Source organism: Canis lupus, chromosome 8, assembly GCF_048164855.1.
Source record: "Canis lupus baileyi chromosome 8, mCanLup2.hap1, whole genome shotgun sequence".
Taxonomy (NCBI): domain Eukaryota; kingdom Metazoa; phylum Chordata; class Mammalia; order Carnivora; family Canidae; genus Canis; species Canis lupus.
Window position 1 is genome coordinate 15,600,772 of NC_132845.1, and position 13,964 is coordinate 15,614,735.

Sequence of the window (13,964 nt, forward strand, 5' to 3'; positions counted from 1 at the left end):
GCTGAAAACTAAACAAAGGTTCTAAGTTGTTTTTTATCCCAACTTTTTGTTTCCTCATCAATGCCTATTTAATTCTTATAATTTATTTCTTATTCATCTTTTTAAGTATTTGAATTATTTATTACTATTAACAAAAATTATAGCATAGTATTGAATAGAGAATAAAAAATAGCATCTTTTACATAAAGCTGGTATCCAGGAATGGGTCTGTTAAATCTTACTGAAGCTTTTTAAAAGTTGGTTTATTTATTTTTTATTTATTTATTTTTAGAAAGGTAGGAGGATAGGAGGGAGAACGAACGAATCCTAAGCTGTCTCCATGCCAGCACAGAGCCCAACACTGGACTCTATCAAGATGCTTTTAGTTTATTAATGCTGAAGCAAAATGCCCTTAGACATAATCTATTTGTAATTACTGAAAAACTAGACCATATTCTGGCAGTTTCTTTAATCCAAATACTGTCATCACACTCCATGAATGACCTAAGAAAAATCAAAGAGCCTGCTGATGGGTCCTATGAAAAAAGAGGTTTTACAGAGCTAAAAAATTACTATGAAAAAAATTGTTTTCCATATTATAGAACCAAAATCAAATCTTTAATCTTCATTATTAACACCCAAAGATATTAAAATAGATAATATCCTTTTTCTTCTACAAAGATCCTCTATAAGCAAAATGAAGAAAGCTAAATGAAGGAACAGGAGGAAAGAAAGAAAGAAAGAAAGAAAGAAAGAAAGAAAGAAAGAAAGAAAGAAAGAAAGAAGGAAGGAAGGAAGGAAGGAAGGAAGGAAGGAAGGAAGGAAGGAAGGAAAGAAAGAAAGAAAGAAAGAAAGAAAGAAAGAAAGAAAGAAAGAAAGAAAGAAGAAAGAAGAAAGAAAAAAGAAAGAAAGAAAGAAAGAAAGAAAGAAAGAAAGAAAGAAAGAAAGAAAGAAAGAGAGAGAGGAAGGAAGGAAGACTGGTGTTTGTTTAGCTCTTGTCAACAATCAGTAAATCAACATACTGTTTACTGTTTACTAGATTTTGATATATACAAAAAAAAAAAAAAAAAAAAAGAAAAAGTTCCTTTTCTTAAGAACCTCATAGGACTTCAGGGTGCCTGAGTGGCTCAGTCCATTTAGTGTCTGACTCTCGGTTTCAGCTCAGGTCATGATCTCTGGGTCATGAGATGGAACCATGCACAGGGCTCTGCATTCAGCAAGGAGTCTGCTTTTCTCCCTCTTCCCCTTTCTCTCACTCATGTGTTCCTGTGTGTGTGCTCTCTCTCCTTCTCTCTCTCAATAAATAAATCTTTTTAAAAAAAGAGAGAGAAAATACCTCATAGGATTTTAAGCAAATTATAACTCAAAAACCGAAATCATTTAGAGCTTACAAATATCAAAACTTTGAATTAATATACTGCAAACTGAAGATAAGTTTTTAGAATTTCAGGATATAAAATAATGTAATTAAAAGGTCATTCAGGATTAATCACTGAGGGTTTTAATAATTTGTATTAATGAATTAGAGAAGGAAGTAATGCTTTGGCTAGACAAAGAGGAAATTAGAAGCGGTGCCTATTCGAAAAACAAGGAAGTGATCTGAGAAAGATGGGGGAGAGAAGGGGGTGGGGGGGAGAAGGAAGAAAGGAACCTCACTGAGCTGCTCTGTGCCAGATGTTGTGCCAGCCATTTCCAAATACTTCATTTAATTTGATAGTAATCCTACAAGGTAGGTATTTCCTCCATTTTAGAACCCCTCCCATAAGCCTATTTCCTTTTCCTTTTCTTTAAAAAAGTATGTGTTTATTCATTTACTTATTTATGTTTCTTTCTGTGAATACTTGAGTCTAACTATATGCCTCCCTTTCTTTGGCTACCACCTGTTTTTCTGACCACAGTTTCTTTCCTCCCAGAGCCCATGATGAAACAGAACACAGTGGCAGTACAACTTCTTTAATTACTTTCTCTGAAACACTTTAAAATGGTGAGCTAGACTTGTTAAACATGGTATCTTCTGCATGTACAATTTCCTTTGAAGGGACTGTCCGACATCCAGAGACTCTAATAAGAGGGCAGCGACAGTCATGACCTGTCCTCTGTGAACTCACTCCTACTCCACCTCGGCCACAGGACACAACACTCGATCTGTGGGAGACCAATACGAAGTCTGGCCCCTAGCCAATGAAGTCACTTGGAATAAAGAGTTTTGCCTAAATAGAAACAAAGTGGGTCAGTCAAATCCTTTTTTAATTAAGTGAAACTATTTTTCAGAAAGGAAAGAAAGAAAAATTCAGGCACTTAGCAGTGGGGGGATGAGGGGGTGGGGGCTGAAGCCGGAAATATTCACAAAGGTTAAGAGGAAGAGCAGGGGAATTGAGATGCTACAAGAAAGTCAGTGTATCAATACAAAATTTAGAGTAGGCACAAACTACCTTGAGGAAGAAAGTTGTTCTCAGAGGAAAAGCAAGATAATACAAAAAGGCAGATGGAGAAAGAGCAGAGGAGTAACAACAGAACAGTAGTAGGAAAGCACAGTAAAGGATTCACAAACTAAAGCTACTAAGATACTCAGAACTGTTTTGAATCAGTACTGGTCTCCATAAGACTTAGGTATATTACAGCACCTATTTTTAGATTCCTTGGGTCCCTGCTTCCCTTAATACTATAGAGAGGAATGAAATAATTATCTCTTCCTTGATATAGCCTAAGTCTACATTCTTTGCAATCAATAGAGCCTGAGTAAATCAAAATGTTTTAGCTGTCTTTTCACTGCTAATAATAATAAGGAACAGACTGAGCACACGGAGTTCTAGTTCCAGTTTTGCCACTAACTAGCTACATCATGAGCTTCAAAGTCTATATTTATAAAATGATGGCAGTGAATTTTTATTTATTTATTTTTAATTTAAAATTTCCTTTTACTGTTAGCATTCTGTGATTACTTGGGCTATACGAAAGTCACTACTTTTTTAATTTAGCTTTCATTGAATGAAAAACAAAGGCATATTTATGAGTCAACTTGGACTAAGAGGCAGAAGAAGAATTTAAGTAAGATTGATGTATATATCAGAGAAAAAACAAGATTCAGGCACATGATATAAAATAAAGATAGAGATTCTGAGATGTGTAGAATGGAAGAGAGTGGGTCAGGTTGGAGGCTTTCATAGCATAGTGAAAGATAATTATAAATCAGATTTGAGTGGTGGAATAAAAGATGGTATATAAGCTCCTTAGAGAGTTCTTTATATATGTTATTCAATGTGGTATTTTCAGTGCCTAAAACAGTACCTACCTCATAGAAAGTGCCCATTAATTAATTAATGACGAGATTTGGATGAATGAATGAACTGATCAAAAGACTTCAATGGATTTGAGAGTTACTTGAGTAGAAAATAGATTCTAATTTTTTTTTAGATTTATTTATTCATTTTAGAGAGACAGAAAGAGACAGAGAGGGTATATAGGTACAAGCAGAGAGAGAATCTCAAGCAGACTCCGTGCTGGGCACAGAACTTGATGCAGAACTCAGTTGCATGACCCTGAGATCATGACCTGAGCTCAAATCAAGAATTGGACACTTAAGTAACTGAACTATGCAGGTGCCCCCAAAATAGATACTAAGTATCTAATATCACATCTTAATTCTCTTAATGTTAAAATGAAAGATAAGTAAGTAGGATTAAAAAATGTCTTTGCTACTTTAATGTGATATTATTGTATCTATAATATACCGGAGTTAGAACCACTATTATAGAAAGGTCTCCATTTATTCCCTATATCTGTGACTACACTCCTTATTTATTTTCTACTTAAACACTAGTCTGTAAAGTTTTTAAATAAATTTCCTGGGATTAAGTTCCTGGGAAAAATGCCTACATTTAAATTTTGGCAGAGCTCCAATCGAGGGATCTAATATTTTATTTTTAAAAGTTAGTTTATAATATAGCCTTTTGAATATATTTGAGTCACTGTTTTCTATATTCACATAGGAAGAACAAAAAAAGCCCAGTAAATGACAATACACAATTTTTCTCAGATGAATACATTGAAAAAAAAATTGATGTGAACACATTCCTCAAGGAATGTCAATAGGAAAATTTACAAACTGTTTTAAAACAGATTAAAGACTCATTATAGGGACGCCTGGGTGGCTTACTGGTTGAGCGTCTGCCTTTGGCTTGGGGCATGATCCCAGTTTAGGGATAGAGTTCCAAATCAGGATCCCTGTGAGGAGCCTGTTTCTCCCTCTGCCTATGTCTCTGCCTCTCTCTGTGTCTCTCATGAATAAATAAACAAAATCTTAAAAAAAAAAAAGACTCATTACAATAAATTATAGAATTGTCTAAATATTTTTTGTGATGGGAAATTGCATTACCAAGAATTCCAATAACAAATGGGGCTCAGAATCTAATCTTAACACAGAGACTTTAATTTTAATACTTATTTCAACAAAAATTTCACCTTTAACAAATATATGTTATCAATAGGTAACCGCATGACCAAAAAGAAAAAAAGAAAGAGTGAAAGAGATACAGTAGAATTGAAATCAGAAATGTTAAGAGATGGTAAGGAAACAAATTTCAAGTATATACCTGAACTTTGCCCAAGCTTAAATTTTGAATGCATAAATAAAATGTTAATCCATAAGGAAGATAGTGGTACCATTTATATACAGGCCATCCTTACTTGACATGGTACTACAGGACCACAGAACAGACTGTCCAAGCTGAAACCATGCAAAGCAATATTAATAATGGGAAAAACTGCAAATGTTTTGTGACTTTTAAAAATTTTTGTCAAATGTTAAAAATTCTGTCAGTTACAATTGTGTAGGGAAATGAAAAAAATGCTAAACTAATATTTAGAGTCAATGTAATTCAAAACATTAAAAACATTGAGAAAGTGTCATTTCTTAGAAAAAAAAATCATAAAGAGTAGTTTGAATAGGTTGGCCTTGTATACATTACCATACTGAGCAAGCATATTTTCTACACTTTGGCAAATTGTCACAGTCCTTTCCAAGTCTGGATCAACTGTGAACATTTTATCCTTTGTACGTTCAATGTCATGAACTAGTTCCAAAAGTTCTTCTACTGTGAAGTTTTTTTGCTGGTGTTAACCTCCTCTGGGAAATCTCTGTCAAATTCATCACAACCCTTTCCTCATTTATGTCAAAAAGTTAATCTTTAGTATGTTCCTCTGGCTGTATCAGCTAGAGTCTCTCAAATGGCAGCCATGTCCCAGTATCAGTTATTTCTTCTATAATTCCATTTATGTTCAATTTTAATTTTAAGCCCTGTGTTATCTCAGGATAGGAAGGGAGTAATCTATTTTGCTATACCCTCATCTTTCGTGGTCAATTACATCTTTTGATTATCCATTGTGTAAAATATCTCATAGGTTTATCACTGAGAGACAAAGAAGCAACATACTACACGCTTTGCTACCTATGTATAACTAACAGATATGCAGTGAACAATCACCACCTGGCTGAATGATATGATGTGGCTAGTCGTTGATCTGGATGCATATCTGTTATTTATGTAGTTTTTGTAGTTTATGTTGTTTTGTAGGCAGAAGAGACAGTAGCAAAGTTTGTACTTATGTAATTAACCACAACTATGGAAATGAAATTTGAATCATGTTGCTGGGAGATTGGTGCTATTTAATTAAACATAAGTAACTGAAATCTGTGTATGTGGGAACGATGTAAAGTGAGAAATGCCTATATAGAGAGACAGTGAGAGAAAAAAATTCTCTAATAAATCTCCATGTTGTCAATTTTATAAATTAATGGTTTTCTCCTTTTAGCAGTATTTTTCCCTCACTAGATGGAAAAGACTTGTATTTACTCAAAGATTTTTCCTACATATGAGAAAGTATCCCCTGTGGTATAAGACAGCTTCTGTATTGTCACCCTACCTTTCTATCTTGGACTTCCTCCTATAGACTTTAGATTACAGAAAAGTAGAAGAATTCCTCTCTAGAACCCACAAAATGCCAAAGAAACTGGAGAACAGATGATTTGCCTGTGGTACTCCCTTCCTTAAAACCTTCCAGTAGTTCTCTATTACCTGATAAATTAATAGATATGAGTGATACATGATACAAGTTCTTTTATATATGAACTTCTGAATAATACCCTTCAAGCTTTATCTCTTTATCTTTATCTTCCTACCTCAAACTTCGTAACCCCAGGCACCAGGAACTGCCTCTTACCTGTGAGCCTTTCTTTACACTGACATTTGTGTGTTAGCATACTCACGTCTACTAATTACAGTATCATCAGGATAACTGCTGCTCTTCCTCAAGATGCAGTTCAGATGTTGCCTTCTTCCCTGTTCCCCAAACACTCTCCCACTTCCTGCCCCCAGAAGTTTAGATGACCCTCAACTATGTCCTATAATAACTTTTGCATATCTTCATTTTTGCCCTTGCTATAGTGTAATCCACTTTTGTAATTTACATTCGTGTGCTTTCTTTTTTAGACACTTAACTACTTGAAGAGAGGAACTACACCTTATTACGTAACACTGGTTTCCTGAATGAATTGCAAGGCAAAAAACAATTGTGACTAAAACAACTATAGCCTTCCAGAGTTAGCGACAGATTTTTATCTCCAAAATGAAACTCCTCTTTTGTTTGAGGCAATTTCCCTGGATCTTTTGCTTCTGTCTTGTCTCAAGAAGCTGAGGCAAAGGTGGGCTAACCTTGTATATAAGCATGTGAAAAGTAACATCACTGAGAGATCAATAAACAGGTTAACCAGGTCTACTCAGCCTAATTTGGAATGAAGTACTGAAAGGAGGACCCAGGGAAAACAAGACAGGAAAGAAGGGGCACTGATTTGAAAAGCAGACACTAAGGAAAAAGAGGCCCACTAGGACTGGGTGAAAGGACGCAGTCAATTTAACTTAAGAGCAGCAATCATCAGTCACTCACTAAGAATGCATGCCACACACTAGGCTGAGATACCACAGTGTAAAATATAGTCCTTTGCACGAAGGAACTCCCGAGTCACTCATATATTTCTCTTTAGCCATTGCTACTTCACTGTTTTCCGAAAGTGATATTAAATTTCATTTATCTTCATTTATCTGTAATGTAACAGCATTAGTTTGCAGATTAGGTAAATCCAACTTTCTAATGAAAAACTTGTCAAACACTACAGGATGCATAGCAATAATGCCTTGAGGAATACAAAGACCTAAAACCATGTTTGGCCAAAATAACCAGAGGAAACTAGCAAAATTGAGAAACAGTGATAAAATAACTGTGGGGAAAAAAAAAAAAAAAAGAATCCCTTAACAAAAAAATCAGAATGAGATGAAAATAAATAACTAAGAGAATGTAAGCACTTCTTGGGGGAAGGCTATATATTTCCTTAAGTCCTAAGAACAAGAAGTTTAAGTTTCTAAAAAAACAAATAAATAGAAGGCAGATCCTCGATAAATGGAGAATTGGAAGGGACTCAAATTACAGGATGAATGCCACACAAACCTCTCTATTCTACTCACCTCCCCTTCTTGAGAGATACTTCCCTCATGCACACAACAGACTTGTGCCAACCTTTGTCCTAAACTACTTGCTATGACCTACTGACCTACTAACTTCTAATCAGCACTTGGTTTTTACTTTGGTCCCATCAACAGTCCTTCTCCACTAGTTCTCATGGAGAAAAAGAGTATGATAAACTAATTCTCAAAATGGTGCTAGATGACAGATAACACTTTTTCTGAAGACACAGAATTTTTTTTTTTTAATTTCTGGAACCTGAAATACTTTTAGCCAAATAAATTTTCTCCTCAATGTTAAAATGTCAATCACAAAAGCTAGACAGAGGAAAATATCTTTGGACACAGGAAAATTTTCAAAGTCCCGCAAATTATACCACTGGCAAACCCTGGTTTGTCTGTGGGAGTTCAGTACTGCATGGCCTTGCTCTCTGTGTGCCTTACCATTAGTGGGAACAGAGGATTGCAGAGGAGAAGGCAACAGTGATGACAACACAGCCCCTATGCAGCAACATCTGTATTAGACTTTCACTACTAGGCTTGGACTGGATACCAACCCAATGTAAAGTGTAGCTTTCCAGATTTTTACCAGGATAGTGGGCAAGTGAGAAAATAATCTATAGAGATAATTCTGTAAAACAGTAGAATTCTCCCTAATTCTCTCTTCAGACACAGATCTTTTTGGCAATCCTGATTTTTTATTATCGTTCTCATGGACACTCAGTATTGTAGTTCGTTGGTATTGTCCTTGCTTTAAATAGATTATGAAGAACTGTATAGTTGTGAGTAACTAATAAACCCCAGTGCATTCCCCTTAATACTTTCACTGCTTTTTTCCTTTCCAACTTTATAAAGATATTTACTGTGTACTTCATATGTAATGGAGATTTTTAAAAATATTTTAAATAATTCCATTAAAACAGAATATGAATTCAATTGACTGTAAATTATTGCTATAACCATAGTAGTTAGTATTTTTGATATTCAGAAAAATGCTGCCATACATTATGCATAAAAACCTGTATTAAAATGTATGCATGATATTTCACAATTGCTGTGAGTTATATGCCTATATGCTAAGATGTGCTTAACTGCTCCCATCTGGCTTTTATCCTCTTGATCTGAGAAAAACTGCTCCAATTGAAATCACTGTTAATGTTCTTACAATTTTAAATAGCAGATTTCCAATTTTAATATAGCAACTGATTGGCTATATTAAAAAACAATTTAAAAATCCATCTGGAGTCCAAGCTCAGAATTATGACTCTTGTCCTCCATCCAACACAGCATGCACTCTGGATCCAACTTATCTGCCTTTGGCACAAATTAGACACTTAGTGGGAAGTAAAAATACACTTTAGTTCCTAGGAAAATAAAAGTACATGAAGGTGGCTAAATTGAGGCAATGCACCAGCCAACCTAGGGAAACACAGTGCTTGTTAAGATGTTAATACTGGTTTTAAAAAAAGGGGGGGAGGGAGGAGACAGATAAAAAAGAGGAAGAGAAAGAAGTAAACTGAAAAATCTATGGGTGAAAAAAAACATTGCTACTGATTTATTTGCTTCATTATTTCTCTCAATATTACTTCTAGTTTTCAGAAAGTTTTTAACTTCAACCTTCTGTTTATCTCAACAGTTTTCATGAGCTGTCAGTGTTTTCCACATGACTTTCTTGCAGCCATTTTCAAGATTACTTGAGTATGGCTTATATTAAAAGAATTTTAATATTTCCAGATAGTTCCAACAAAAAGGAATAATGAAGTCATTATTATCTGTCATCCAAAACTATATCTGTTCCCTTGGCTTTCATAAAAAACAAAATTTTACTTCCTCTTACATATATGCCTAGGACAGTAAGAAGACTAAAATACATATCTAACAAACACTGGCTTAACTAATTAATTAATGAGGAAGCAATATTTGAAGTTATTAAGAACAGTCATATGTCAAACAGGCCTGAATTTGAGTCCTAACTCAGCCAATTAATAAATGTGTTGCCTTGGGTAAGAGATTTAACCCTCTTATAATTCAATTAACTTATTTATGATATACTAAACATATTGTTTGTCTCAATGAGGTTTTTTTAAGATTTTATTTATTTATTTATTTATTTATTTATTTATTTGAGAGAGAGCATGAGTGCACATGAGTTAGGGGGAGGAGCAGAGAGGCAGAAAATCACAAGCAGACTCCACACTAAGAGAGGAACCTGACATAGCGCTCAATCTCACAACCTTGAGACTATGACTTGGGTTGAAACCAAGAGTTGAACCTTCAACCGAATGAGCCTCCCTGGTGCCCCACAATGAGTTGTTTTGAAAATGAAAAGACACAGAGCTCATCAAAGCAATTGGAATATTGCACATAATAAAATAGCTACTATTAATATTAGTATAATAGGTATAATGATACTTCACAAAATAGTATAATATATAAAAAAGATGTAATAAATTTCATATTAATCAAAACCCAAGTACCTTGTTCATCTCTCATAATATGCAAAGAATAGTTAAAAGCACAGTGGATTCAGTAGCAGTAAGTTTCATCTCTAGATCCTGTCATAATTCTGAGTGACCATAAGCAATTATCTTAACTTCTCTAGGCTTCTGTTACAAAGTGAATTACTGAAGTTCTTGTCTTGACCTTAAGAATTCACCTAGCACATTGGGGATCCCTGGGTGCCTCAGCGGTTTAGCACTGCCTTCAGCCAGGGCATGATCCTGGAGTCCCGGGATGGAGTCCCACATCGGGCTCCCTGCATGGAGCCTGCTTCTCCCTCTGCCTGTGCCTCTGCCTCTCTCTCTCTCTTTCTGTGTCTCTCATGAATGAATAAATAAAATCTTAAAAAAAATTCACCTAGCACTAACACTATGGATAGAACTGCAAGGATGAAAGAAACAGGAGTCCCAGGTTACAGCTAATATGAGCCATTATTCTAGGTTCTCCTAATGTGGATCCTGTTTGCAAGGAAGTAACCCAGAGTGACTCAAGTGGTTCAAAACATGAAACAAAATTAGTAAATTCCATAAAAACAGCTCATGATTTACCTGAACATTTTACCCAATAATTGGTCTTGCCCTTTCCCCTTCTATACAAACCACAGTAACAGTCTATCAAGTATATTTTGAATGTACTTCTATTGTATATTCATATTAAAATGACACATGCACATAGTGTGATAGAAATTTGTCCCAAGCCTGCTAGGTGGAGAATTAGTTTAGGTTTAGACTGAGTCTTTATATCCTTTTCCTAGCAATAGTCATTTTTTAAAAATCTGTACATAGTTTCTGTTAATAGCCATACTCTATTCAACAAGAGGAAAAATTCTCAGAAACACTACAAAATCATTTTAAATGTTTAAACACTGTTCTAAACTAACTACAATCAAATCATAGTAAACCATCAATGCTTCATTTACCAGAAAGTAATTTTGTTTCTAAATACTAAACTTTCAACTATACTTCTAAACTAAACTAAACTTTCTCTCTAGAGAAAATGGAGCTACAGTTGCTAATTAATCACTGGCTTCTATATGATCAAAAAAAAAAAAAAGGCAGATTTTAGAAGTTCAAAAAATCATATAAGAGGAAAAGGAGTCTGTGAAAGATAATCTATAACACAGTTTGTTTAAAAGAATGTCGTATTTCACTTTACTAGACTTATACAGACCAAAAAGAATTATTAATCTTAAGATCTTAAAATACTGATAAGCCAAGATATATATGCACAGGTCTTTGGAAGCTAACACCTTCTGCTTTATTTTTTTTTTAAGATTTTATTTATTTATTCATGACAGACACAGAGAGAAAGAGAGAGAGGCAGAAACACAGGCAGAGAGAGAAGCAGGCTCCATGCAGGGAACCCGATGAGGGACTCGATCCGGGATCATGCCCCAAGCCAAAGGCAGGCGCCAAACCGCTGAGCCACCCAGGCTGCCCCACCTTCTGCTTTAAATAAGCACAATTTCAAAGTTAAAATGATAATCTGCTGTAATGGTTAAAATTAGCCTTTTTAAATTTATAGATATTTCTTTATATACTCCTTTATACAATAACCGCTCAAACTACTAAATTCCCTTTCCTGGATTGCTAATTTCATGAGCCATAGGCATCATTTAACCTCAGAAAGTAATGATTAGTTCTTCTGTCATATGTAGTATCATTCTTTAGGATAAAATAACTGTAATATATGTAATATCAAACAAAATAATTAAGATAATTTCCATGAGATTATCTGTTTGATGCTATTCCTCAGTATAGTTCTTCAGAGATATACTTAGTGGTCAGAGGTATACTAAGAAGCATTAATCAAACAGATTTATGACTGGTAATCAAGACCAATTCTGTTAGAAATGATCACTCTGCAGTTTCCTATCTCCATGGAAAAAACGAACAACCTCAAGAAGTGATAAGATTATAAGCACTCTCTAGGATGAAGATTAGTCTGAAGGCCATAAAAATAATGGTAGTATAAAAAAAATAATAATAATAATGGTAGTATATTCATGGAGAAAAAACACTCCATGAGAACAAAATTTTTTTCATCATTTTAAAATTCAGCCCTTTAGCAAGAGTTATGAAGAAAAGCAAACAAGTTCATGTTTCCAAAACCAGATAAAGAGCTGATGGCTAACAGTTATTAGGGCTTGTTATTTGTCTGACACTGTATTCTATTCCATGGATTCTCTCATTTTTTCTTCCCCAAAACTCCCTATGAAGTGGGTAGTATTAGCTTCACATTTTACAAATGAGGCAACTGGAAGGTAGAGAGGTTAAGCATCCTACCCAAAGTCACTGGGACCTAGAAAATGGCAGATGGGATTTGAACCAAGTAACCAAAGCCTAAGTACCATTTCCAATCTCCCAAGAGCAAAGGAATATGACAAAGACATCAACACAGTTCATTCCTCTATATATTTAGATAATCTTATCAAGTCAAATACTACCCTTCAACAATTTGGGGCCCTTAATACTTTGAAAGATATTTTGTATCCTCCTTTTCCCCTGAATAGTCAACAATTCAGTGTTTAGGGGAAAAAACAGAATCATGGAAGAGAAGCAGGAAACTACACAATATATTTTATATAAAAATAATTCTAGCAGGTATGTTAATATTTCTTTTTACCTCAGAAAAAGCCTAGTCATATACTTACCACCACTGTTTTTTACCAGTTATCCCCAATTCTAACTTCTATCCTACTCTTCAGGCCTCATATTCATATACATCATGGCAGAGATTATTACTTCCTAAGAAAATAAGAATCTTAAAAAAAAGGCCAAAAGTATTATCTACAACCAGATATATTTCACTTTACAAATAAAAATTAAAAAGTGACTTTAGAGTTTCAGAAGTAGGTTACAGCCCTAATATTTTTTAAAAAGGAGAAAGAGGAGGAAGATAAAAACACTCTATCAGTGACTTTGCCTTCTTTCTCCACATAAATTTTGTTCCCATCATTAACTGAAGGGATTTATTTTTCATAAGGCACTGCCTATTGTGGGCACCACTTTCCTGGATTAGGACAGCATCCTAATTCCTTTCGCTGAGAAAAGGATTTTAAAACACTGACTTTGGGCACAACTTCAAAATGAGATTTTAAGAGTTCAAGAGCTTCCAGACACAGATGACATCCAATTATGTGAAAATAAAACTACCTCTTACCTTATCACCTTGCATACCAGGGGGCCCCATTAATCCAGAAAGGCCTTGATTGCCCTAAGAACAAAAGAAACAGAAGTTTAATGTTATGCAAGGGAAGTGAAAATTAGAATTCCCTTGCTGCAGGATTTCACCTTGGACATCAAAATCTTACTGCATTTATATCTGATCTTTGAAATCTGTTCCCAGTTCCACCTCATTTCTGAGTCCTTTTGAGACTTTTTCTGAGGCTCCTGGCATTTCTGCCTTCCCATGCTGAATCGCACTGTACTTCCCTACCTCCATGCCCCTGCTCCTTTTTTTATGGACGTTCTTTTCTCTAGGAATGCCTTTACCCCTTGAATTCCTGATGTTTCAAGGTTCGCTGTGTTTTAAAAATCTAAAGTTTACTTAAAATTTCTACAAGTACTTTGTGCAGCAGCTGGGGAGAGAGCTTGGGCTGCTTCCTGGCAGGACTCCCACAGACTCCCATGAGGAACCTCAGGAGGCAGGGCTGTGGGGAGCAGAGCTGGGTTCATGTGGCACACCAGAGAAAGGGGACAGCTCTCCTTTGGGGCTGCACTGGTACTGGGCACTGTACCACTGGGGAGTAAACGCTGAGAAAATGTTTTGGGAGGATGTGTGTTTGTAGCCTGCAGATGGGATTTCACCTGTTAGGGCCATCTTTCCTCCTGACCTCGCACCCCTCTCGCCCCCACAAGCTTTGATGACAGCCTTTGAGCCCATTTGGGGGTAGGAGAGAGAAAGTATACTCATGTAAGGGGAGAGAGTGGCTGATAGAAATGACAGTGAGAGGCACAGAGGAGGCAGTGT

At 35.4% G+C, this 13,964-nt stretch overlaps 1 protein-coding gene and 1 long non-coding RNA gene across 11 annotated transcripts in view; one reads left to right on the forward strand and one right to left on the reverse strand.

Annotated features, from left to right (window-relative positions):
• Positions 1-6,758, forward strand: part of LOC140637872 (uncharacterized) — a 32,182-nt gene extending 25,424 nt beyond the window's left edge. For 4 of the 5 annotated variants that reach the window (XR_012034949.1, XR_012034952.1, XR_012034948.1 and 1 more), the window contains 3 exons: positions 1,893-2,208; positions 4,467-4,544; positions 6,468-6,758. This is a non-coding gene — a long non-coding RNA (uncharacterized lncRNA). Of the gene's footprint in view, positions 1-1,877; positions 2,209-4,466; positions 4,545-6,467 lie in introns of all 5 variants that reach the window. The other variant, XR_012034951.1, reaches the window with a different exon arrangement.
• The window catches only part of COL24A1 (collagen type XXIV alpha 1 chain), a 387,541-nt gene that overhangs the window by 316,100 nt on the left and 57,477 nt on the right, over positions 1-13,964 (reverse strand). For 5 of the 6 annotated variants that reach the window (XM_072834343.1, XM_072834342.1, XM_072834338.1 and 2 more), the window contains exon 8: positions 13,155-13,208. In XM_072834343.1, coding sequence (XP_072690444.1) covers positions 13,155-13,208 — 54 coding nt within the window. Of the gene's footprint in view, positions 1-13,154; positions 13,209-13,964 lie in introns of those variants that run through there. The other variant, XM_072834344.1, reaches the window with a different exon arrangement.